A 21,591-nucleotide genomic window follows, 5' to 3' on the forward strand; every position below is an offset into this window, starting at 1 on the left:
ACAGAGGGGACTGTCCATGCTCAGACGATGCCATCCTCAGAGGATACCCTTGGCCTCTAAGAGAGTGAGAACGGCATTGCTGCAGGGGCGGGGACAGGATTCTTTTTTTTTTTTTTTGTCTTTTGAGGGCCACCCCTGCAGCATATAGAGGTTCCCAGGCTAGGGGTGTAATCGGAGCTACAGCCGCTGGCCTACACCACAGCCATAGCAACGCCAGATCTGAACCTCATCTGCAACCTACACTCTGGCAACGCCAGATCCTTAACCCACTGAATGAAGCCAGGGATCGAACCTGCAACCTCATGGTTCCTAGTCAGATTCGTTACCACTGCACCACAATGGGGAACCCCAGGATTCTTAATCTATATCTGGTTGGAGCATATTTAATCTGATTCGGGTGCCCCTGGGCCCAGGTCAGTCCTTAATGGGCCTTGGCGGCTCTGCATTCGGCCCTGCACCTCTCAGCATCATTCTCCCTGTGCTTGCTGCTGCCTCCCACCCCCTGGATTTCACCCACCCAGGGCCTGGAACATGCCATTTCTCCGTCATGGCTGTCCCCACCCCTCTCCCCAGGCTCAGCTAAGCCCCCAGGAGGAGGTTCTGGTTACCTCCTATCCCAACCCCCCCATCGTCCTTTCCTTCGTACTTCTTGGAATTGCTTACTTGGTTGTGTGGAGCCTGATCAGCCTCCGTCTCTCCTGCTGGATTCTAACTTCATGAGGGCGGGACCATGTCTGCTGGGGTTGTAGCCTAGCACTGCCTGCAGAACCTGTGCATGGTAGGTGTTTGTGGAAGCAGGTAGGAAGGGTGCCAGAGACTGTGGCTCTGTCTTGAGCTGGAGTTGAAGCAGGTTGGGGTGTAACCAGCCTTTGATAGTAATTCACCAGTGTTGAGCCAAACTGTGACCTGGGCCCTTCTGGGCTCCTCAGGCGTCCTTGAGCAACAGAAGGTTGGATGAGCTGACCTTGACAGGGCAAAGGCACGAGTGGGGGACCCACCTGTCTGTTGAACACCTGCCCCTTCCCCCAGAAGCCTCCAGCAGGCAAACCCTACCTTTCCCACCGCCCCCTCTAATTGCCCTCCCCCATCTGCACTTTTTCTGACGTGTTTTGAGTTCCTTGACCCCCCTCCCAGTGGTTGGTGGGGGCTGCTCCATTCTGGCAGTGGAGGTCGAGGGACCAGGGCTGGGCTGAGAGCCTGGCTGCGCAGGTTGTCTCAGGCCAGCAGGGGGAGCTCACGAGCCACAAGCTGCTCAGGCCTCTGGGCTGTTGGGGGGGGCCACCCCCCACAGATGGGGGCGCCTGGCTTCCCGCTCACCAGCTTCATGACTCCTGATAGCTTCCTAACCTCCCTGAGCTCCTTTCCTCCTCTGTGAAAGGGGACCATTGCGGCCACTGCCTTGATTCATGTTAGGGGAGGCCCCAGCTGGGCATCCGTCTGTGGGGAGCCCTCTGCCAGGGCTGGGGGGTGTCGCAAGTGGGCACCAGATCTCTTTGTTCTTTGCTCTTTGAGGAGAGCAGTTGTCCTGGTTTGCTGTGTCCCGCTGCCAACAAATAATGACAATGACGATGTAACTGGTTCAGTGCCGTCAAACTGCCTTAACATGTATGAGCAAGCTTGAAATTATTCTGCAAGGGCCATCTTAGTCCCCATTCTGTAAGTGAAGATATTAGGGACCCAGAGGGGTGGACACAACTGGAAAGTGGCAGAGTTGGATTCTGAGCTCAGGTCTATGGTGCCCGAGATGCCCTTCTCCTCCATGGGCCTCAGTTTCCCCTCCTAACAAAGAGGCCACGGCAGCATCTTCTTTTTTTTTTTTTTTTGAATCTTTTTAGGGCAGCACCCACGGCATATGGAGGCTCCCAGGCTAGGGGTCGAGTCAGAGCTACAGCTGCTGGCCTACATGACAGCCACAGCAACGCGGGATCTGAGCCATGTCTGTGACCTACACCACAGCTCACAGCAACGCCAGATCCTTAACTGGCTGAGCCAGGCCAGGGATCGAACCTGCGTCTTCATGGATGCTAGTCCGATTTGTTTCCGCTGAGCCACGACGGGAACTTCAGGGAGGGATCTTCTAGCCCCTCTGCCCGCACCTCCTCCGCGTGTGTCTGTGGGAAGGATGGCCATGCAGAGCTAGTTTGCATCCTTGGGGGAGGGGGAGCATCCCCTGGAGGGCAGGAGACCTGTGGGTGGCGGGGAAGCCCCCTGGGCTGCTCCCTCCCTGCCCCCCTGACTTTCCTTTTCTCCCCGCCCCCCTGCAGCCTTTCTGAAGGGCCTGAGTGACAAGCAGCGGGAGGAACATTACTTCTGCCGGGACTTCATCAGGCTAAAGAAGATCCCGACTTGGAAGGAGACGGCGAAAGGTAGGCTCTGCACTGGTGGGGGTCCCAGCTGGCCGGCTGGGGGGTGGCCCCTTCAGACCCTTGTCTTGGGAGAATCATACAGACAAGGCCCAGAAGAGTGGCAGCGTTTATGAGTGCTTGGCTGTGTGCGGGGCACTTTGCAGTGTCACTTCACTTAAAGATTAACACAGCCTGAGGCAGGCAGGGCTTTCATCCCCATTATATGGTTGGGAAACTAAGCCCAGACCCAGCTTGATCCCTTGGAGCTGGGATTTGCTGCTGTGATGCAGCGGCTTGCAGCGTGGCGTCCTGGTGAGCGCCTGGACCCTGCAAATCACCGGCCTGCTAACCTTCCCAGGGCTCAGTCACCCCAAGTGTAAACTGGGGGTGATGGTAACACTGTGCCTGTGGGTAGCGTTGTTGTGGGGGTTCAAGGAGACGGGCGTGGGCTGCACACAGTAGATGCTCACTGGCGCGGGCTCTCATCACTGCATCACCAGTCCCCGCCTGGCGGCTGCTCTGGAAGTAAAAGGCAGTTTGGGGGGACACACCCGGCCTGTGGCCCCTAGTGGGTCTCTCTGCAGTGGGGGCCTCTGCTTGTTCCAGGGATAACGGCGAAGGTGGAGGAGCCCAAGTATAAGAAGGACAAGCAGCTCAACGAGAAGATCTCCCTGTTCCGAGGCGACATCACCAAACTGGAGGTGGACGCCATCGTCAACGCCGGTGAGTGGGGGCTTCTGGCTGGCCACGTCGTCACCGTGCCAGGCGTGGGCGATGCCACCTGGCTCCAGTGAGGCTCAGGCGGCTGGCCGAGGGTGGCCTGCTGGCGCCGTGGGAGCTCAGTGTGTTGGCCACGTGGACTCCTCTCCCTTTGAAACCGTGACCCGCTGTGTTGAGGGCACCTTGGCCAAGCTGCCTTGAAGCTCTGAGGCCCATTATCGGCTGGGAGGGGAGAGAGCTCAGTTGGAGTTGCGCCGGGCTGTACTGCCAGGAAGGCAGAGGCCAGAATGGGGTGGTCTGACCTTGGGGGCTGCAGGTGCTCTGGTCGCTGCTTTCCTTCCTCAGCCTCCGGCCCACCCTGCCCGCCTTGGGACTGGGGAAGGCGAGGCAGCGTGTCAGGGAGCGTGTCTGGGGAAGGGTGGGGGGCGAGGCCCCTGCACCCATGCTCAGCTTCCTGTGGGTGGCAGCGGCTCTTGCTGGCTTGGCAGTTTATTGTGATGCCTCGCGGAGCCTGCTGTTTTTTTCCCCCTCTCTGGGGGGAGGGAGGAAGGTGGCTGCTCTCCTCCCTGGCGGTGATTGTCTGGCCAAGATCAGGCGTGCGGGGTCAAGGGGCAGTCCAGTCCACCAGGTGCACAGGTGGTTCATGGAGCAAGGGCAAGTGGGGGCCGGATTCTGCCCACTGTGGCTGCCAAGCATCACGGAGAAGAGCCTCCTTCTTGGAGAATGGCTTGCAGACCTGGGAAGACCCTCTTATCTTGGGCTTTGACTCACGGGCAAAGCCCACTAGGCCGGCCTCTCCCCAACTGTGCAGTCTCAGGCCCCCGCAGGAGCATCTCGAATCGCCTGTCTCACCCTTGGACTTAGAGCCATTGTCTGATCCCAGTGTCGGCCAGGGTGCGGCGCGGGCGAGTGATTCAGTCTTGGGTGCTCAGCTGTTCTTGCGAAGGGATTGGGCTCGAGAGACCTGGAGAGAGGTGGCCACTCTGGGCCTGCTGGTCTGTGACCTGGTTTGCACTTCTGGAGTGACATTGCTCTGTGTCTCCCCACTGATGGTTGCAGAACTGTGCGGCCACATGGGCGTCCCTTCCCCCTCCATTGCCTGTTTCAGGGCACAGGCGACTCTTCACGGGAAGGCAGCAGTTCTGACTCAGAGCAGGGGGAGGTGGGATCACCTTAGGGTCTCTCCTGGAGCTTCTCCTGATGTGTTTCTCTTGGGCCACTAGGATGTGGGTGGCAGTGAGGTCAAGCTAGGTTGGCAGATGTCCTAGTGGCCCAGGATAGAGGGGTCTTCTTGCTGCCTGCACCCCAGAGGGGCTGGCCTGAGCTGGAAGGACCAAGCCTCGGGGCCCTGGCTGAAGGGACAGTGCCACAAGCCTGTGAGGCTGTCCTACCCAGTGTCCCTGGCCCTGTCAGTCACTGGCAAGGGTGTGGGAGGCCCTGCTGGTACTTTTCTTGCTGAGCTTCAAAGTGGCCAGAGGGAAAAGTGGGACATCTTAGCAGTTCCTTCCCAGCCAGGTAGGTGGTTGGCGGCCAGGAGGGAGGGTGTGGGGACCGAGGCAGGGTGTCGGCGAGATGCAGATGGAACGGGGTGGGGGCTCTGGAAGCTGCTCATGGGGCTGTGGGCATGATTAATGGCTCTTCGTAAGTGCCCTTGTGCCTGGCCCGACTCCGAGTACAGCGGCTCTGTCAGCCTCTCATGCTCTCAGTAAAGCACTTCCTGGCTGCGTTTGATCTGCTGGGACTGGGGGGTGGTAGTGTTCGCTGCGTCTCTCTGGGGGCTCCCCTTCTGCATGTACTTGCCTGGGCTTCTGTTTTCCTCCTTGCACGATGGAGATGGTGAAAAGCCACCCACTGGGTAGTTGGAGATATTAGGAGCTGATGCTCGTGAACTGTGATGCTTACACAGTGCCTGGCATCTGCCCTCAGCACCTGCCGCTGTTACCGGTGCTGGAATTGATGCCACCGTCATCACTCTGGATATTGACCTTGGCCCAGGGATGCCAAGGAATGCTGGGCACCTCCCACAAATGAGCAGCTTGCACCTTGCTGTGCCTGCCTCAGTTTACCCAATACCCCTTGGTGTGTTTTCCTGGAATCTCCTTTCTAGAAAGAGTCCTAACAGGGAGGACCCAGAACCCAGTTGGAGCCCCAGAGGATGGCCGAAGTGGCCCTGGATGTGGGCCTCCCACCCAGAGCTTGCATCCTCTCTAGACCCTTCCCCCAGGAGTGCATGGCCTCCCTCAGGGTTTGGGTGGCCTTGGCACTGATCAGACGTCCATGGTCTGTGATAGCTTTGGTACGTCCAGCCTCCTCCCTGCCCGGCAGGGGCGAGGGCCGGGGGCGGGGCGGGGGAGGGGGAAATCCCGCTGCCTCCCACCAGGGGGCAGCAGAGATCGTGGTTCCCAAGCCCAGCAGGGCCCGTAAATCAGCCTGTTTATTAGCAGAATAAAAGTCGTGGCATCACAGGGCTTTTCAGGGCTGCATAAATCTGGTTTGTGCCTCATGAAACCCATATGTGCTTAATTCATATGTAAAGTTTCAAGCGGGAAGAGAATACGTGTCCATTAAATTCTATTTGACTTGATTATAATCATTAGCCGTGAATAATTGCTTCTCTGCGCCGACCACGGAGCCACCACCACAGGCAAAAGGAGTGAGCAATTATCTCGGGGTGGGAATTTTTAAAATTTTATTTCTGAAGCCAAGGGCAGTGTTGGCCCCACAGGGGTTGGTGGCCCAAGGAGAGCGGTGTGGGTTGGACAGGGCTGGGGGCTTTGAGGTCCAGGGCTGTGGAGCTTCTGGATTTTCTCGGGGCGAGGGGTATCTTTTTGTCCCTGAGGCCAGCTGGAGGGTGGTAGGGATGATTCCATCCCCGCCTGGGCCTCGCTCCAGCGGCAGGGACTGTGGAGGCGGAGGCCTGAGGGGGAAGGGAAGGGCCTGTGAGAGAAAGGGGTCCACCTCCTCAGAATCCCCTCCATCCTGAAGCGCCTGAGCCTGGGGGGTCTCCAGCCCTGTGGGTGCTCTTCCTGTCCCCAGAGGGCCCTGGGGATCCTTAGAGAGGACAGGGACCGGATGGCCTCCCTGCCTGCCTTCCTCACTCCTCCCCCACCCACAGAGTGACTTTGGAAAGTCAGACTCTGTTTCCCAACTGTTCCCCTGGCATTTGAAGTCCAGGACTGGTTTTTACCCCAAGCTGTTGGCATTTGAGATGTGACTGGCGCGTACGAGGCATGCCTGTGCCTGTGATGGTGGACATGTGTAGGGTGATGGGCATTAGGTGGTATGTGGAGGTGAGAGGAGAAGGGTATAGGCCTGGCTGGTAGCAGGGCTTGAGGTCACAGGGGACAGGAACAACCCCCCCCCACCACCTCCCAGGTGTCGGGCAGGCCTCCCTGGGCCCTCCTCGGTCTTGCCCCAGTGGCTGCTGGCCGAGGCCACTTGCTCGGGCAGAGCCTGGAGAGGCTCAGGCTCCCGCCATCTGTGCCAGCCACGGCTCCTGCCCACGAGGGTACAGTGCATCCATCTTAATTAAATTGGGCTGCCATGCTGGCAAAATAAGCCAGGGAGCCCCTGCAGGCCCCCATTCTGGAGCAGGAGAATCTCAGGAGCAGTGCCTGCCTGTTCACCTTGGCCCCTGGTCCCCAGGATGTGCCGGGGAGAACCATGCCTGGCATCTCTTCCAGAGAAAGCTCAGGTCTTGGGGGCTCTACCCAGGGGGCTCGTCAACTCCTGGAGTGTTTGTCTTCTCTTTGCCACCGGGTGGAGGGAAGCAGCCCGGGTGAGGCAGCGTGACCTTGACTGGGTCCTTTCCGTGTCCTTGAGCTTCCCAGTTTCCCAGGCCTATGCCTGTGGGCCCCTAGTTCCTGACAGACAGCTGAGTCCCAAGCAGGAAATGTCCCGGTACAAAGAAAGACCCCCCTTCTCAGCCACTTCAGGGTCCGCCTGCCACCTTTGGCCTTCAGGGCACAATGGGGCAGAGCATGGAGGAGTGTGACGCTTTGTGCAAAGACAGGCAGACTCTTTCACTGTAAAGCTGTCCCAGGCCAGCGAGTCAGGGCCCTGGGCACAGAGGCCAGGAGCTGGGTTGGGATCCCAGCCTTCCCTCTGGCTGTGCTGTGGCCTCAGCCAGGCCTCTGCAAGCCTCTGCTTTCCTGTCTGAAAAATGGAGCATCGTTGCCCACCCCCAGCCCCCAGCCCCCAGCCCCGGGGGGGGTGAGGACGATGGGAGTTCAGGTCCGTTGGGTGCTGGGTCAGGGCCTGGCTCCTGAGGAGCCCCCAGCAAATTAGTATTGGAAAGTCAGCATGAGAGCCACTAAGTGGAATATAATGTGACAAAGCACTGGAAGCAGGTCTGAACAAAGCGCCACGCGGCGCCTCAGGGACCAATTAATTCTGCAAGGAGGTGGCGGAGGCGAGACAGGTCGGGGGAGCCTTTGAGGGGCCCAGGCGAGCAGGCCAGGCCATCAGAATGGGTGGGAAAAGCCACGTTTCACAGCGACACGCCGGCCTCACTGGGAGTTTTTTTAAGCTGCTGATTTATTTAAAATAAGGCATGAAGTGGCGCTCTGTCTCCTTAAGTCTTGGGGCTTTGATTTCTGAAAATCTGCCAGCTGCTTTGCTCCCCCTCCTCCCCGCAGCCCTCGGAAGCCCTTTGCTGCCTCCTTCCGCTGCCTGGGGGGGCCCAGAGGAGGCTGGCCCCTGGCTGTCCCTGGGCCACAGCTCCGAGTGGGTGATTTAGAGACCGCCTCCATGGACTCGCAAGCGGGGGTGGGGGTGGGGCGGAGAGGGACACCGACTGCCTTGTGGGAAGTGATCTGACGCTAAACTGTCGTCGTAAATCGCTTTATCTGTCACTTCAGATTTAAATGTGTTTGCTGAGGCTTGCTGGCCAGGCCTCCTCAGCCCTCTCCTCCTGCAGCAACCTCTCTGCAGTGGGCAGGGAGCGGGGCCGGGAATCTGTGAGCCGGGGACAACTCACTGGCCCCTGTGCCCTGGGGAGCAGGGTGAGACCCTCTCCCTGCTGACCACTTGGCCACCCCTGCAAGGCAGGCAGGACTGCCATCCCCATTTCCAGTGATGAGACTGGAGGTTCAGAGAAAGTGGCAGCATGCCCCAGCTTGGCCAGTGGCTGAGTCGGAATTCAAACTCAAGCGTGGCCTTTTGCTCGTTCAGCAAACGTAGCTGGCAGCCCTGTTGCACACCAAGCGTCAGGGTAGGTCCTGGGCTACGAAAGACTCAATCTCAAGTCCCAGATGCAGAGTGAAACCTGTGGATGGAGAGGGACCGCAGCACATGGGAGGGCTGGGAGTCACACCTGTGGGCAGTCTGGGAGGCTGCCTGGAGGAGGCGGTGCTTGAGCTACAAAGTGGGGAGCTGAGTGAGAAGCTGGACAAGGGCATTCTAGGGGAGAGGGGGAGAGCACTCGCAGGGAGGGGTGAGGTGGTGGGACTGTGAGGGGCTTGGAATGAGCCAGGATGGGTCCTGAGCTGAGGGTCTCCCTCTAGGCCTAGGTGGTATTCACACCCCATGCTACCTCTCCTGGCCTCCTGGAGTTGTTATATCAGCCCCACAGTGTCAATGAGAAACTGAGGTTCAGAGACTTGAAGCAACTTGCCTCAGGCCACACAGCTAAACAGAAGTGGCACACAAAGAGGGGGAGGTTTGCCAGACATCAGAGCCTCCAGGAGATCCCCCCTCTTATTTTTAGGGCCACACTTGTGCCATACAGAGGTTCCCAGGTTAGGGGTCGAATTAGAGCTGTAGCTGCTGACCTACACCACAGCCACAGCAACTCCAGATCCCAGCCGCAACTGCTGCTGACCTACACCACAGCTCACGGCAATGCCGGATCCTCAACCCACTGAGCGAGGCCAGGGATCGAACCTGCGTCCTCATGGATACTAGTTGGATTCGTTTCCACTGAGCCACACCCCCTCCCTTTTAAAAGAGTAGGTGGGAATACTTTCTCTTTGTTCCCTTTTATGGTTTAAAATTTGGGGGTCCCCAGAGTGGGTTTGTTGTCACCTGTTCTCACTGCAGGGAAACAGAAGTGGGGTGGGGGTTGGGCATGGTGGTGGTCAGTGCAGAAAAGATGGCTCCAGGTTCCTGGACCCCATGACACCTCTGGGGGGCGCTTCAGCTCCTGTGGCTGCTCAGTGGTCCTGTGCCCCAGTCCCTGCCCCCAGTGCCCTACATGGAGCCCTGCTTCTGGACTGGGGGCAGCATGATATGGCACGTGCCCTCCGGGCCAGGGCTGCCCCCACACTGAACATTTAGCCCCATTTCCGAGGCACGTACGGGACCCCGGTGCTGGGTAAAAGGCCAAGCCAGGCATCAAACCCCCATCTTTGAACTTGGGGTTTGAGAGGGACATCATCAGAGTTGCTTTTTCAGAGGCTCCCCCTGGGTCTAGCCTGGGGGTGGGGGCAGAGTGGATTAGGAGGCCAAAAGGACGGCCTGGGTCCAGGTGACCCCCTCCCCCCACTGGAAAGCCCCGGACCCCAGAGCCAGTGCCAAGGCCTCATTTCCAGCACTACAGGAGGAAGGCGGCTCATTTCCACAAGGTCGAGAGCGGTTACATAAATTCATAAATGATGGAGCCCTCCTGAATTATTGAGATTCCCTCGAGGGCTTTCAGAGCCCGGTCCAGTGAGCCGAGCTCTGGCCAATGGGCGGGACTCGAGCGTCCTGGAAGGTCCTTCCACCCACAAGGTCTTCTGCCAAGTCTCCCTTTATTAACCAGATCCTTCCTGCCCTTCCATATTAACGTGACGGTGGGCCAGGGACCCACGACCCTTTGTCCTGAAACTCAGTGCCATGTTTGTTGAATGAGTGAGTGATCGGATGCCCTTGAGAGTTGGCCAGACAGTGGGAGGGACTGGATAAAGCAGTGATTTCCCTCGGGGTCCCCTCCTGGCACCCCAGCCCAGACCCCACGCAGCCCCTCTTGGTTGCAAGGGACTATAACATCGTGCAGAAGAGACCCTGGAAGACTGTGGTGCAGGAGGGCCGCTTGTGAGGTTCCTGGCTCGATATGAGGCTCGGTGACCCATGACTGCCCCCAAGGTGTTTGCCGTCATGGAGGGGAGACAGGGGAGCAGCGGAAGCCCAGGGAGGAACGGTGATCTGCTCAGGTTCCCACAGCAGGGAAGTGACAAAGCAGGCCTTCCTGACTCCCAGCACTGGGCTTTTTTTCTCCCCCTCACAGCAAACACGTGATCAGGAAGCGCCGGACGGGCTCTGATGCCCCCTGCCTCCTGCTGAGGGGCCCCGAGCACCCTCCGTCCGGCTCCTGCCGTCCTTGAGGCTGTCTGGCCGCAGCGCCCGCACCTGTGCACTGGCCTGTGTCCCTGACGTGTTCTCCACCCCGAGCACTGAGCTGAGGAGGCCGGAGCTTGTGGGAATGTGTGTGTTTTGAAATTAATGGGGACCATGAAATTGGCCAAGCATGAAAAGGGCTGGATCTGCAGCCCTTGGCTCTCTCTCCCAGAATGAGCGGCCAGCGCCTTGGCAAAGGGCTGCGCAGCCGGCTTCAGGCCTCCCCGGGAGGCTCTGGCTTGCCTGCCATTTATGCCCGGGTACCTTGTGTCCCTAGATGAGGGGTCTGGTGTGGCACGTGAAAGCCACGGATGCCCCCAGGTGCTGGGGTCCCCTTCCCTTCCTCTCAAATTGCGGCCCTGCGCAGACAGCGCTATGTGTGGAGATGCATCTGCTCCCCTCAGACCCCATTTCCTCATTCCCCCCCTCTCTAGACAGCCTGCCTGCTCTGGGCGCCCCGTCACAGGTCACTGCGGTTGGGAGCTGGTGTCCTGGGTGTGCGTCCCAGCTCCGCTGTGTGACCTCAGGCCAGCGCCTTCACCCTTCTGAGCCTCGGTTTTCTCGTCTGTAAAATGAGGATAAGAGCACACTAGGACCCACATCCTGGTCGTTGTGCGTTTCTAAGGAGACAGTTCGTGGGGAACACTCAGCGGGGTGACCGCCCTTGGTATAGAGGGAACCCAAGAAGTGCCAGCTCTGGGACCCGCTGCTACTGCTGCTTCTCTGGGAGGGCTGGACCTGTGGAACCAGGCCTGCTGAACACCTAGCTCTCGGTTGGGCCGGGGGGTCGGGATGCTGAGCCACCTCCTTCCTGTCCTCCCCGTGCCGAGCTGAGCGCTTGTGGGGCCCAGGGAGGCTGGGAGAAGGCCCTTCTTGACTGCCAGCCTTGTGGATTTGGGCTCCCCTGACCATGGCCACACAGGGCAGGTGGGCTAGCCTCCCCCGCCTCTGCGGCAGGGCTGTCAGCGTCTGCTCTGCCTTCTGTCAGGAATGGTGTATGTGTCGCATGGGAACAGCCTGGCGTTAAGCTAGGACAGGGCTGTTCCCCTTCCCAGGGGCACTGGGGAATGTTGACTGCAGCTCTCTGTCAGAGCTTGGTGGCCCTGGGCATGGCTGAGCCCGAGCTGGCAGAGCCGAAGCCACCTGCAGCCTCCAGCCCTCCCCTTCTCTCCTTTCCTTGGGGTTTTCATGCATTTCAGAAGCTCATCTTTTGGGCTTATTTATTTATTTTGCAAATCGTGCTGGTGCTTCCTCAGGCCCTGCGGCAGGTACAGGTATTCCACGTGGCTGCGGTGGCCCCATCCCAGGGTCCCTCTGCCTGCGATCTCGACTGATCACTTACGGACAGGATGCAGCTGTCCTGGGTGGAGGGCGGGGGTGGCCAGGCCTGGGCTGTAGGGTCCCCACGGGTGCAGTACGGGCCGGCCTCGGAGGCTGCTCACAAAAAAGACTGCGGAAAAATCCAATTCCACTGACTGCTTCTCTGGACCTCAGTTTCCACGTGTACCCATGGGAGGATTAAAGGGAAAATGAGTTCGTGCGTGTAGGGCCTGCGCACTGGCAGGGCTCAGGAGATGATAACGTCTCTTCTCATAAGTGAGTATCTCAGTGTCCCACCTACTAGATGGGAACCCCTGGAGGGCAGAAGCAGGTCCATCGACCCAGAGCTTCCATCCCTGGCACATGGCCATGCCCATCTGTGGAGGGGGCCACCAGAGAATGTCTGCACATGGCTGCCCAGCAGGGACACGAAAGGACGGGAACTCACAATTCATTACGGCCAAGGACCACTGGATGGAAGCAGGCTGCCCAGGGAGCATAACGCTGCCAGGAGTCCTGCTGCCCACCCCCTGGGGCAGGGGAGGGATCGCAGCTGTTTTTGTCCATGTAGGAGTCAGAAGCCTGAGAAGACCTGGGAGCCAGGAGCTTGGGCTGCAGCCCCGGGGAAGGACAGGTACTGGGAGGTGGAGCTGGGTGTGACAGTGGGCCTGGGGGGCTGTGAGCTCAGGAGGCACTGAGAGGGTGACCACGCATGGTGGATGTGCCCAGCTGGCACCACCCGTTTTGGTTCATTCAAACTCCATCAGTTGCAGAAAATTGACAGAACACTGTATACCATCTATAATGGAAAAAAGTAAAAAATCATAAAAAAAATAAAAATAAAAACTCATCAGCGGTGCCCTGCTCCCAACGGCAACAAGTGGTCCTTGGAGAGAAGTACCCACCTCTCCTCCTCGCCTTCGCTGCTCCCCCCCACTTCGGACATTGTAATTGCCTTAAAAATAGGAGCTTAGCTGCAGCGGCTGCGTAGCATGTGGGAAGAGAGAGGCCCGGCTGTCAGCCATCCCCCTGCCAGCAGGGCTCGCGTCTGTTTTATTATTGCCGCCTGGCTGTATTTCACGTAGGTTTAAACATCATCAAACGCCACATCCCTTTTGAAAAGCAGGAGCTACCTTGCTGAGGATGTTGAGAAGAAACAGGAACATTAAAATCTAGGAAGCAAATGGCCCAGAATTGACGTTTGCGACGGGAGCTTTACAGCTCTGTCAAAGGAGCTGAGGCCTGCCTGGCAGCTGGTGGGGAACTTTCTGGTGAGGCTCATGGGTCATGCAAAGGTGGGGCAGGTTGCAGCCGAAGCCTTGGCATTTGGCAGGGAGGGGACCAGGGTGCCAGAGGCAGGGCCAGGGGATGATGGAATTCTGTGGGTCACCTGACCACCTCTTGTACTTTCTTGGCCTTGACCTTGACTCTGCCTCCTTTCCCTCCTAACAAGGCAGGTGGGAGCCCCCTCTGGTGGTTAGAGCAGGGCTCTGGGGCTGGCGGGGGCTGAGCAGGCAGGACAGGGCTGCCATGGCCACTTACAAGCTCTTGGGATCTCGACCAAGATACAAGTCTTCTCTGAGCCGTGGTTTCCTTGTCTGTAAACCGGGAAGAATGCTGTCCCCTCCGAAGGTGGCTGGGAGGATGGAGATGCATGCAAATGCCTGACAATCCTTGGAACTCAAGAAACAGTGACTGCTATCTCCGAGCAAGTGGGTGTTTGAGCTGGAATTGATTTTTAAAAAGTGTTTAACTTGTTTCCACTGGAAAATAGGAATAATAAAACTGGGGAACCACGGAAACAGGACTAAAGAGAAACAAATGGCAAAGGAGAATGCTGACCTGGGCATCAAATAAGAATGTGCCCCAAGCCCTTGGCGACACCTGGAGCCCTTCGGCCTGGTTGCTCCTGGCACCAGCTTTCCAACCTGCCAGCCTCTTACCTCATTCCTGGTTCTGCTCAGCTCGGACACCAGCCTCACAGGCTGCTGGTATCTGGTCTGCATGGTTCGTGCTTGGTCTTGTATGTCATGCTCTTGGTGGCTGGTTGGGGTAGGTTGGTTCCTGGCACTTACCTGGCCCTGCCCAGAAGACACCTTAAGACTAGGCCAGGGAGTTCCGTCATGGCGCAGTGGAAACAAATCTGACAAGGAACCATGAGGTTGCAGGTTCGATCCCTGGCCTTGCTCAGTGGGTTAAGGATCTGGTGTTGTCGTGAGCTGTGGTGTAGGTCGCAGACGCAGCTCGGATTCCACGGTGTAGGCTGGCAGCTGTGGTGTAGGCTGGCTCCTGTAGCTCCGGTTAGACCCCTAGCCTGGGAACCTCCATATGCCGAGGGTGCGGCCCTAAAAAGCAAAAAAAAAAAAAGAGAGAGAGAGACACTAGGCCAGACAAGTCTACTAATACTGAATATGAGCTTCCTGGCAGCCATAGCAAAATGGGAAATAGGATTTTAGGTTCTATAACTGTAAACTTAGAAGTCCATTTATACTTTAGCTTAATGTCTTTTTTCTCTTTTACTCTCTCCCTTTTTTCTCCATTCTCTCCCTCTATCACTCTTACCAACCATCATTTCCCCCATAGAGGCTTCATACCTTGCTCGAGAGCCCTGCGGTCTCACTCTCTAAGTGCACCTCCCCTCAGGCGGCTTTGCTCCTGATTTGGGAGGCCCCTCTGCCCTCTCGTTTGTCACTATCCATTCCCATGGAGGCAGCAGCTAGCCTCTGGACCTCTTGCCTCCCTTAGGCCTACTGGGTCTGCGCTGTGACTTCTCTCAGATGAGCCAGTGACTAATAAGTGTTGCCCCCGGGGGACCAGCAAAATCTTTCCCTCCTTAATATCAGAGTTTAAAAATGTGTCACCATCGATTTGAAGAAAAGACTTGTTCCTGCTGAGAAAAGCGGCCTGGAGATTCGTCTCGCCTTAGGAATCACACAGGCAGCTGCATAAATTCCGGAGCCACAGAGCGGTCTCCATGCAAATGCTGCCTCTCAGCCCCGCAGCGAGCCTGGAGAGCCCTCGGAGCTCCCGTGCGCGCTGGCACCCCGCTCCCATCTTCGTGTTCCCGCAGACGCTGGGGGCCCCTTCTCGGTGGGTGGGGGGGGGGCTTGATGAGAAGATCTTCAGGGCTCTGTGCTTCCTCGCGGTTAAGCCGAAGGCTGAGCCTGTGGCTAACTCCATACCCTGATGTGCTCTCATCCTGGAGGAGGAAGAGGATGAGTGACTTCTGAGAGGGGGAATCAGGGGGCCCCAATCTCCTTCTGTCATGCGGAGGTCATTGCGGTCACCTTTGTGGCAGTGTTGTTTGTCCTCTGGGGGTGCTCACCCAAGCATGGTGCAGAGCAGTGGGGGGACCTTGGCTGGCCTGCAGTCCACAGTCTGGCTCTTCTGCCAGGAGCTTAGCGGCAGTTGCGGGGCGGGGGCACAAGGTGCCTGGAATCCATTGCAGCCTGGCACAGGGCATTCAGGGAGAAGGTAAGTGGGCGCTTTGCAGCCCCCTTGGCTGCTGTGGCCCCCTCGGAACACAGGCTGAGCAGCTGTTTTCCACCTGATGTGGGGAAGTCTGTGGATGGCCCTGTGCCTGCCACCCCCAGCTACGGAAAGGACCCCACCCCCGCCCCAGGGCTCTGGGCAGCCATTACTCCGGGAGAGGAAGGGCTTTTGTTTTTCCCGGCTCCCAATGTCATTGCCTCTCTAGACTTTGGAGATCGGTTTTATGGCCTGTGTTGTTTGTCTGCTGAAATATGGAAAACGCCGGAGGGAGATGAACCGCAGGCAGGGTTGCTTCTGACCCTGAAAGGTCAGGTGGCTGAGGGTAAGGGGGCAGGGCTTACCTGTCTCCCACACCTGGGTCACTCGGTAGGGACCGTCATAGCTCAAAGGGGGACAGGTGTGTGCCAGACAGGGCCCTGGCTTTCCGATGGGAGGGGCAGCCTGCGGCTCTGGGACCTGCCTATTTTGTCAGCTGGTTCCCATTGGACTGGCCTGGGATGGTGAAAGTCATCTCTTCCTTCTAGATGCCCAGCGGTACCAGCTGGCTCCCCTCGGGTACCATCCAGGGCACCCCGCCAGCCACTGGCAGTGTAGACTTCTCAGTGGAGTGAAAAAATCAGCCCTCTGGGTTTTGCCAGCTGAGATACAGGCCTCGCGGGGGCTCCCGTCTGCAGAAGGTGCATCATCTTCCAGCAGGGCTGGCCCGCCGGGAGCTGGGCAGGGCGTAGAGATGCAGCGGGAGCCTCAGAAGCCCCCAAATCCTCCTCTCTTTCCTGGGCCTGAGGAGCCCTAAGGGAGGCCCTGAGGCTCTGCCCCAGGAGGCTGCTTTTCTACTCCTCTCTTGATATGCGAAGAGCTCCTACAAATCAATAAGAAAAAGTAGGTAAAAGGTGTGGACTGGCAATTCCCAGCTGTAGAAAAATAAATGGCCTGCAAACAAGTGAAAAGATGCAGAACTTCACCTCCGGTAATCAGGAAACAGCTAATTGAAAAAAGAGACATATTCTCCTCAGCTAGTGAGGCCGAGGCCAGAAGTCTTGATACTCGCAGGTGTGGTGCCGCGGCAGCAGCAGGAGACAGGGCTTTCCTGGGCTCACACCTGGGCTCACACTTGTGCTCACACCAACCGGCACATAGTAGGTGCTTGGAAACACTTGCTTTATCCCAGGAAACACAGAGAACTCCTCTTGGTCATAGAAAGTCTCAGCAGAGCCACCACTGCTGCCTCCGTGGCCCTGCTTTGCTACGCTGGCGGCTAGAGATGCTCCTGGGGGCTTTGGTGCCCGGCCTCATTCCACTGCCTGCTCCCTTGCCCCAGAATCCACACGCTTCCTTGGCCAGGGTCTTTCTGGGCCTGGCTTCATGTGGGGTGGATGCTGTTTGCTGCTGCTGGGCAGTGCCCCTGGGTTTCGGCTCTCTCTGCAACCTCATGGCTGATGCCAGGGGTGCACTGGGGGGGAAGGGTATTCAGAGACCACAGTGGAAATGGGGACCCCCAGGGTTGGGCAGCCTTGGCTATTACCATGGCTTCTTCCAGCATCCCTGGGATCCTCAGTTTAGGGAAGGTCTTGCCCTGCTAGTGAGTTGGCTTCCTGGGCATCCTGCCTGGGACACTCATGTGGCCCCAGAATCTCTCCTGCCTTTTCTGGTTCCCTCTGCATTCCAGCCCAGCCAAATGATTCTGCGTTGCATGCCTGCGTGTTCTCTCTCACCTCCGCCAGGCCATTGCCTAGCTCTTCTTCCTGCCAGGAGTACCCTCTCCTCCCGTTTTCACTTGGCTGCCTCTGGTCATGCTCCAGGTCTCAGCTTGGATGTCATTTCCTCCTGGAACCTGCCCTGACCTGGGTGAGGCATCCCTGACTCGTGCTTCTTAGTACAGCTGTTCATTCACTCAGCAGCGTGGGCGCTAGGGCTGCGAGGGGGCCAAGGGAGATACAGCCCAGGCACCTGGGATACCCTGGGGACCCATGTGGTCACCTGCAAGACTTGATCCTGGAGGCAGACCTGTCCAGAGGGTCAGGGTGGGGAGGCGGGGGAGCATCCCAGACAGGGGCCCGAGGCAGCGCCCGGCGGGTTGGGGAGTGGCTTAGTTTCTTGCACGGGAAACAGGGAAGCCAGAGGGAGGCTGGGGTGGGTGGCGGCTGCTCCTGGAGGCTCGGCTGCCCTTTCTCCACCTGCCCCAAGAGGGCCGCCCTTATCTGTAGAGCCCAGCGTGGCTGGACCACAGCAGAGCGGCCTTTGATGCTTAGCTCAAGGGGGAGAGCACAAGTCCTACTTCAAAGGGCTTTCGGCCCCGGGAATCTGGGTCTCCAAGTCCTTGAAGCATCCTGCCTGTCTGCCCCTCATGCTCTCCCACGCAGAGCCGGCCAGCGGAAAGCCCAGGCTCCCGGGATCCTCAGCTGCCGCCTCTCTCGGCTCCCTCCTTCCCATCCTCCTGCCCCCAAGGCCCAGCCTCCTGCCAGGCTTCTCCTTCTGGGCCTCCCATTCTGGGAAGGTTGCAGTCCTCCTTCCTTCATCCGTGTGAAATGCTGTAGGCCAGTGCCTGCCTCTTAGACGCTCAGTCTATGGTGGGGGCGGTAGGTTCAGCACAGGGTGTAAGTGCCTAGATGGGGAATCCAAGGCGCCGTGGGACAGTCAGGGAAGGCTTCCTGGAGGAGGCCTGCCTGGGGATGCTTGCTTCCCTGCAGTGATTTCTGGTGGGGGCTCACCTGTGCCTCTCTAGATTCACAAACTCCCAACCGGGCTACCTCATGGGCCAGGACCTGGCTTCCAAGCTCACCTCTGTCGCCATGGCCTTGGGCAACTCCTGAGGTTACTTGCTTGAAAATGGGGATGAGTGAGGATGGAACATGGGGACAGGTGTCTGGTGCCTGGCACCATCGGGCCATGCTACCTCGCCTCTCACAGATGGGTGCCCCTTTAGAAACCCCCCCAGTTCTGAAGTTCCAGATCTGGCCAGTTACGTGGGAAGAAGCACATTCATTAGGAGACCCAGGCACACGGCCCGGCCGTGCCAAGCGTCTTTCTGTGCCAGCTTTCCGAGGACCAAGGCCTCGCTGAGAGCACATCTCCTGTGTCTTCCTGGTGACAGGTTCCATCTGCCAGCCCCTGGGGAGCCGCTATCCCTGGTGGCAGCCCCTCGGCTCTTCACCCCGGGCTTGTAATCTCAGTTTTAAGGGACCGCAATCCCTTTTTCTGGCCCCACCACAACTAATCCATTCGCCAGGGCCCTGATCCAAGAGAAAGCTAATTAAAGAATTCCTGCTCTTGGCTCTGCCTGGACTTTGAAGATTCCCCCAGTCTTCCTGGAGTATCTGAAAACAGGTGCAGAAAGGGGGCCTCAGAAAGGTGTCGGATAAGCCCCCGGAGGCTCAGTAATAGGCTTAATCTCCCCAAAGCTGACAGGCGTCAAACGGCCCTCCGCCCAGCACTGCTGAGAAGGTGCTCAAGGCTCGTGACCCTGTGGGCCCCAGACCACATGGCTCCGTGTCCCTGGCTTTCTGTGACGTGAGGCTGGGCCTTCCCCAAGAGTCTGGCTATGGAAGGACAGGCCGTGGGCCCCTCACTGCGCAATCTGCCAAGCGGTGGAAAGCACTGTGGCTCTGAGCCTTCTCGTCAGTGTCATGGCGAGGCCTCTGCTTCAAGGGCTGCTGCAGTGGCTGGCACAGAGCAGGTGCCCGAAAAGGTGGGCTCACTTCCTCCCTCCCCTCCGCCATCCCCCCGCCCCCCCACCCAGCACTGTTTCCTTCAAGAGCTTGTTTGCTTCTTGGAGGTTTTAATCAACCAACCATAAATATTTATTCAACATTTGCCAGCAGAATGGGCAGTTCATAGGGCAGGGCCTGGCACACAGTAGGTGCTTCAGAAAGACGTTGATCGTGTGGTTGGTGGTCAGGTCCTGGGAGAGGTAGTCTCTGCGCTCAGAGCTTACACGACTGCTGTCTTCAGAAAATGCCCCCCCAGGGTCTCTGCGGGATCACTGAGGCCCCCATGTGGCGTGGGGGTCTTCGAGCTGGCACTTCTTGTCACTCTGAACTTGGGCCAAGCCGGGTATGACCCTGGGGAGAGTCGGGGTGTCTGCTGCCACGCCAGCCTCCACCCTCAGCCCTCCCAGGCCCCTGCTCCCCGATTTCCCTCACAGTTCTGGGAATGCAGGGAGCATTTAGAGCCACAGGTCCCTGGGCAGGGACGTCTCGGGCCTGCGTCACGGAAATAAAAATGATAAAAACATGCCACTGAATCCTGGTGGCAGTAAATTACTTAACACCTGAAACAGGTTGAAATGTGGCCACCATGGCTTTTAATAAGCCCATCTCCAATGCAGCCGCTTATGCGGGACTCGGCCGGTCTCTTCTCCAGGCATAATTTCATCGCATCCCAGGCTTGGCAGCAGTGCAAATAAGATTTCACTTCCCCTGTAAATCTCCGAGGGGGGAGCGCCAGGATTTCATTTGTGCTGTCAGTTAGCGGCTCGAGGGAGCCTGTTTACTTCGCCTCTGGAGGAGAGGGTCCCTCGGAGGTGCCGGCGCCAGACCCGGGGCGGCCGGCCGCATAGAGGCAGGTGCTGACAAGAGGACAGGTGTGGAGGAGGGAAGTGGGGACAGGCAGGGGGTGGCCGGGAGGCACACTTTGTTTGGGGCGCCTGACGGTAGATGAATAAGCTCCATTCAGACCTTCTGGGACAGCATTTGGGGCCAGCCGGGGACCTGGGGTCTGTCTGCGGCCTCGTGGGCAGGGTGCTAAGAACTGGCCTCGGAACTTGGGTGTGGCCTGTGATTTGGGGTGTTAGGCCCATCCAGGGCTTGGATGCCTCTTCTCCAGGATGCTTGATAAGGCCAGCCACCCCTCCTGGAAAGTGGGGGCAGGAGGAGAGGGAAGCTTCTAGAACCTGGTGGTAGCCAGGTGAGAGCAGTGTCCAGGGATGGAGTTGGCAGCCACCCACTATTTTTCCACTTGAACTGGAACGTTTAGTCTTTTTTATTTTTGGATTTTTATGGCTGCGCCCCTGGCATATGAAAGTTCCCGGACCAGGGATTGAATCCACACCACAGATGTGGCAAAGCTGGATCCTTTAACCCACTGCTCCAGGCTGGGGATTGAACCCACGCCTCCACAGTGACCTGAGCTGCTGCAGTCAGGTTCTTAACCCACTGCATCACAGTGGGAACTCCTGGAACTTTAGTCTTGAGTCTGCCTGAACAGGAAGCTTTGGATGCGTGACTCAGGGCTCTGGGCTTTGGGTGCTCCTTGGCTGCAGAGCAGCTGCTCAGGGGGCTGATCCCACACGTCTGTAACCCTTGTGATATGTGTGTCCTGAGATTTCTTTGGGAAGGAAAGGGCCAGAAGCTTGATTGGCCCGATTGAGGGCTGCAGCGGGAGGGGTCTTGGGTTTGTGGGGAGACCACTCTGTTTCCCAGGGTCCATCTGAAGACATGATAGGGAGATGCAGGCTCTGCACCATCGGCCTGTCCCCTCCACTGTCCAGAACTCACACCCCCTTGACCAGCCCGCTCTGCCCTTGGTCCTGTGAGGACAGGGTCACCACCTCTCAGGGCTCCTCCTCCTCCTCTTCAGAAGGGGTCAGTTATGTTTGGGGGTCTTCTCTCCATTCACCTGAAATACAGATCCTGCAACCTCCCCCATCGTTCCTGATTTCCCCAGCTCCCCATGGCACTTATTAAAACCTAAGGTGGGGGGGGAGTTCCCTTCGTGGCACAGCGGAAATGAATCCGACTAGGAACCATGAGGTTGCGGGTTCGATCCCTGGCCTTGCTCAGTGGGTTAAGGATCCAGTGTTGCCGTGAGCTATGGTGTGGGTCGTAGATGTGGCTTGGATCCCGCATTGCTGTGACTGTGGCATAGGCTGGCAGCTGTAGTTCCAAATGGACCCTAGCCTGGGAACCTCCATATGCTGTGGGTGCGGCCCTAAGAAAAAAAAATAACAAAAAAACCTAAGGTTCTCCATCCCCAGCCCTGTTCTCCTGAAGCCGAAAGCTCAGGTCAGCCCGAGATGCCCTCAAGCAGGTTTGGGAGCAGGCTGCAGGCCTTGAGCGTGGTCGGGGTGGCTTGGGGTACAGGCCCTGTTCAGATGCCTCTCTTCTGTGCAGACCTGGGGGCACTCTGCTGTTGTGGGGACACCCAGGCCTCCCATGAGATGTGCCAGCCAGCTCAGCGCCTGCACTGGGATGCCCAGGAAACTGCAGGGCCCAGGGGTGGGGCCTGAACTCCCTGGACAAGCGGGGGGAGCTGGTGCTCCAACCCTCAGCAGGGTCGGTACTGTCGTGGTAAAAATGAGAGCAGCTGCCTGTCATCGTGCAGGTGTTTACAAGGGGTGGAGCTGAGGTCCAGGGTAGGCGCTGCCACAGGCGGGGCTAACCCAGTTCTGAGGGACTCCAGG

General features: G+C 58.2%; 1 protein-coding gene across 1 annotated transcript in view; it reads left to right on the top strand.

The window, feature by feature from the left end:
• MACROD1 (mono-ADP ribosylhydrolase 1) overlaps positions 1-21,591 on the top strand; it is a 149,424-nt gene that overhangs the window by 8,978 nt on the left and 118,855 nt on the right. The window contains 2 exon segments of the mRNA XM_047775430.1: positions 2,263-2,366; positions 2,952-3,068. Of these exon segments, the coding sequence (XP_047631386.1) occupies positions 2,263-2,366; positions 2,952-3,068 (221 nt within the window).

Source organism: Phacochoerus africanus, chromosome 4 (assembly GCF_016906955.1).
Source record: "Phacochoerus africanus isolate WHEZ1 chromosome 4, ROS_Pafr_v1, whole genome shotgun sequence".
In the NCBI taxonomy this organism is placed as follows: domain Eukaryota; kingdom Metazoa; phylum Chordata; class Mammalia; order Artiodactyla; family Suidae; genus Phacochoerus; species Phacochoerus africanus.